The 3967-nt window shown below is 37.8% G+C and overlaps 2 protein-coding genes across 2 annotated transcripts; one reads left to right on the top strand and one right to left on the bottom strand.

The window, feature by feature from the left end:
* The first annotated feature begins 422 nt into the window (after positions 1 to 422).
* On the top strand, positions 423 to 2307 carry LOC130014546 (cytochrome P450 71D11-like). The gene is made up of 2 exons (XM_050375499.2): positions 423 to 1417; positions 1515 to 2307. Exons 1-2 carry the CDS (start codon positions 542 to 544, stop codon positions 2133 to 2135), a joined length of 1497 nt encoding a protein of 498 aa, XP_050231456.1. The 5' UTR covers positions 423 to 541; the 3' UTR covers positions 2136 to 2307.
* Positions 2308 to 2801: 494 nt separating this feature from the next.
* LOC126680387 (50S ribosomal protein 5, chloroplastic) lies at positions 2802 to 3624 on the bottom strand. Its single transcript, XM_050375517.1, has 2 exons — positions 3431 to 3624; positions 2802 to 3267 (listed from the first exon to the last, which is right to left on the bottom strand). Exons 1-2 carry the CDS (start codon positions 3495 to 3497, stop codon positions 2921 to 2923), a joined length of 414 nt encoding a protein of 137 aa, XP_050231474.1. The 5' UTR covers positions 3498 to 3624; the 3' UTR covers positions 2802 to 2920.
* Positions 3625 to 3967: the final 343 nt, after the last annotated feature.

The raw sequence follows: 3967 nt of genomic DNA, 5'->3' as shown, positions 1-3967 counted from the left end.
AAAGATATTTGAAATCTCTCAAAGGTCTCTTTCTCCAATAGTATTCATTTATAAATCTATAATTGCTCAGTCGTTGCATTCCTACAGTTATAACTCTATGATAGCTCATTAATATCAGCAATTCCACAATAATAAATATACTTATCTGTTTATCCCATCTCATGACTTAATTTTCAAAATTATTAATTCGTAGACATAAAATAATTTACCGAACGAAAAAAATATGTATTTCATCTTGTATAATATAAAAATATTTATGTTATTATAATTATACAAAACTATAATAACTAAATTGGTTAAATAACCACCTTAGTACTAAGTAATAGAAAGTAAAGGTAGTATGTGTGGCTGCCATATATTGCATTTGCAGGAATTTCCTAATGCCTAGGCTGCGGGAAGTTTTTATTCCAATAGTTTTATGTTTTATTGTAATATTGTAGGTTTTTCCTATAATTTCTATGGTGTTGACCAGTGTGGTGAGCAGAATTTGATATATAAAGAGGGTAGGGCAAGGCAGGCATTATCTCCAACTAATTCTAAAATGTTGTTGCTTATTTTTAGCCTCTCCTTCTTTGGGTTAGTCCTGAGGGCAATTTTAAAGAAATTTAAAGGTACCAAACCTCTAAACTTGCCCCCCGGACCATGGAAGCTCCCTATCATAGGAAATATGCACAATATAATGGGCGACCTACCCCATCATAAACTTCGCGACTTGGCGAAGAAATACGGCCCCATTATGCAGCTTCGAATTGGGCAAGTTCCGACAGTTGTGATCTCCTCAGCGGAGACCGCAACACAAGCCATGAAGACGCACGACATCATATTTGCGCAAAGGCCGTCTCTGATAGTCTCTGATATCATATTCTATAAGGCTGCTGACATTGCTTTTGCGCGCTACGGTGATCACTGGAGGCAGATGCGGAAACTCTGTGTATTAGAGCTGCTTAGTATGAAACGTGTGCAATTATTCCGACCTGTCAGGGAAGAAGAAGTATCCAATCTCATCGCTCGCATTTCATCCAGCGCAGGATCTGCTGTCAATCTTACCAAAATGTTAACTATACTATCATGCACTCTCATTTCGAGAGCAGCCTTTGGCAAAAAATGCACTGTCCAAGAACAATTCATTCCACTCTCTACCAAAGTTATAGATCAAATTGCAGGCTTTAATATTGCTGACTTGTTCCCCTCTGTCAAATTCCTCGATTTCATTACAGGAAATCGGTATAGACTCAACAAACTGCACAAACAAATTGATGCCGTGCTTAACACCATAATCGACCAGCATAAGAATTTCAGGGCCTCGTCTACAGTTGAACCCGAGGATGAAGATCTCGTCCATGTTTTGTTAAATTTACAAGAGCACGGAAAGCTTGAAATGCCAATAACAACGGACATTATCAAAGCTGTTATACTGGTAAATCACTAATTATGCCTTTTAAAGAATCTTAACTTGAAATAAATATTAAATTTTTGTGACTACTTTGATACTATATGTTATTGTGTGCATGTAGGATATGTTCCTTGCAGCGGTTGATTCATCGGCTGTAACTGTCGAATGGGCGATGTCAGAATTGATTAAGAATCCTAAACTAATGCAAAAAGCGCAAGCAGAGGTACGACAAGTTTTCGGAGAAAAGGGAATAGTTGAAGAAACAGATTTCGATAATTTAAAGTATTTAAAGCTTGTTATCAAAGAAACATTAAGATTACATCCCCCGGGTCCATTACTGCCTCCCAGAGAAACAAACGACGATGTCCAAATCAATGGATATGACATACCAGCCAAGAGTAGAGTGTTAGTAAACATATGGGCTATTGCAACGGATCCTAAATATTGGATTGAACCTGAAAAGTTTCTACCCGAGAGATTTAGCGACGGTCGAGTGGACTTTAGGGGAAATAGCTTTGAATATCTACCCTTTGGTGGTGGAAGAAGGATATGTCCAGGTATGAACTTTGCCTTGGCTAATGTGGAGCTTGTACTTGCACAATTACTCTTCAACTTTGATTGGGACCTCCCCAATGGTTTCGACAAACAACAACTCGACATGACAGAGAAGTTCCGCACTTCAACTGTCAGGAAATATGATCTATGCGTGATTCCCATTCCGCGCGCACCATATATGACCTAAACTATCTTCTACTTTCAAATAATGTGCATTCCTGCATTTCATCTATTGATTGGAGATCATAAGCTTTATGTTTATTAGACGTTTTAGAGAAAAAATTATGCGTATTCAATGATTAGTCAATGTAGAAACTAATTCAGACCTAAAATAAATAAATAATACTTAGTTTGTTTTATTTTTTCTTCAAGTCCTCAAGCTTATTTCTGTTAAGTGGATGGATGGCATCACTAGTCCAAAGTTGCAGCAAATCCTAGAGGCAACTTGCTTTACCGGTATACAAGTAATGAAAAATTTGTTTGATTTATAAATCTGGGCAATGACTGGTTAAACACAAGATAGCCATGGTTGGACACAATTTATTGCATTATGTTTCTAGTTTATCATGAGAATGTTGAAAGCGCAACAAGATTACAGCTCCGGCTTTCGGCTAGCCTTATCTAACTCGAGAATTCGACCATCTTTATTTAAAACTATCAAACACATACATTCAGTCTTCCGGAAAAAATGACAGCATGAATCATGCCGAACTTCCAAAATCACTAGTAAGTCAAGTCAGTACCATTGTTAATGACTTATATGAATATTGAAAGATGACTAGGGAATGAACACATTGGGCACAACACATCTCCAAGAACATCCGCAAACAATAAATCCTCAAAGACCCGAGAATTCGATAAAATGCAGCCTATGCCATTGAAACTAATCCACAAGACAATGAACATAATTTATCCAAAACTAAAATTGGCAACCGAAAAAACAGTTTAAAGCAAAGGAATCAGCCAAAAAGGTCAGACATTCTTCAACTTCTTCATCTTGGAAGGCGGCCATCTTCCTTTCTTTCGCAATCTCCTTTTCTGAACAAGCCTCTTTCTCCGAAGCCTAATCTTCTTGGCCAGTTTCATCTTCAATTTCTGTTCCGCTCTCTCTTGAAGTTTCGACTCCAAAGGTAGTTTGCCAACTGCCACAGGCTTCTCCTCTGCGGGGACCTCGGTTGGAGGAGCTGTTCCATCAACGTCCAAAGAAGCATTCGCGATAATGGCGTCCCTTTGGCCGCGGATGATATGATTACGGAACCCAATTCCATAGCAATTCAATCTTGCTTTCCAATCAATGCCTCTCAAGGGCAGCCTCGCAACTGCAAAAGAAAGAAGATAACAGTGCAAATTCAACAAAATTTCACTGAGGAATGTTTTAATTTCACACCCGTTATATGTTCGATGAAATGCCGCAATGAGCATAAAAATAAATTTAAGCTAAAAACTTCCGCAACCGGAGAAAGTTAGTGAGGTTGTGCGTACCAGGAGTAAGCATGGTGAAAGATGAAGATGATGGCGTAAATACGAAAGGGGAAAGATGAAGAGACATGGCTTGTAAGTTTACTGTGTCTGCGGAGTTTGAGTTTGTTTTTGTTTCTGCTGAATCTATAAGCAGCCTCTCATTTTCCTTTTGTTTTGGATAAGCTGCCTCATCTTTATTCCGCCTCAAGCGAGCCGACCATTCGGTCTAAAACTCAGCTTAATCTATTATATTCGGTTTGGCTTTCCAATTTTCATTTTGGATTATTGTATTATTTAACCCTTAAATTATCCCACTCTCTTCTATTATATTCTTTATTTTTTTTAATTTTATTTATTGAACATTTAAACTTCTATTCTTCTCAACAAATAATTTGAGACATTTCTTCGTTTCTTCACGAGCAAGTCCAGTTTTACCAATTCAACTGCCGGTCTGTCCGATTCGGTCTTGTCCAATCCGGTTCGACCAAAAATGTGATTTTTCCAGTGTATGATAATCATGAAAATTGGATCATTGGAAAGCACTGAGCATTGATTTGT

This window comes from Mercurialis annua, linkage group LG1-X, assembly GCF_937616625.2.
Source record: "Mercurialis annua linkage group LG1-X, ddMerAnnu1.2, whole genome shotgun sequence".
In the NCBI taxonomy this organism is placed as follows: domain Eukaryota; kingdom Viridiplantae; phylum Streptophyta; class Magnoliopsida; order Malpighiales; family Euphorbiaceae; genus Mercurialis; species Mercurialis annua.
This window is presented reverse-complemented; position numbering and strand designations above follow the sequence as displayed.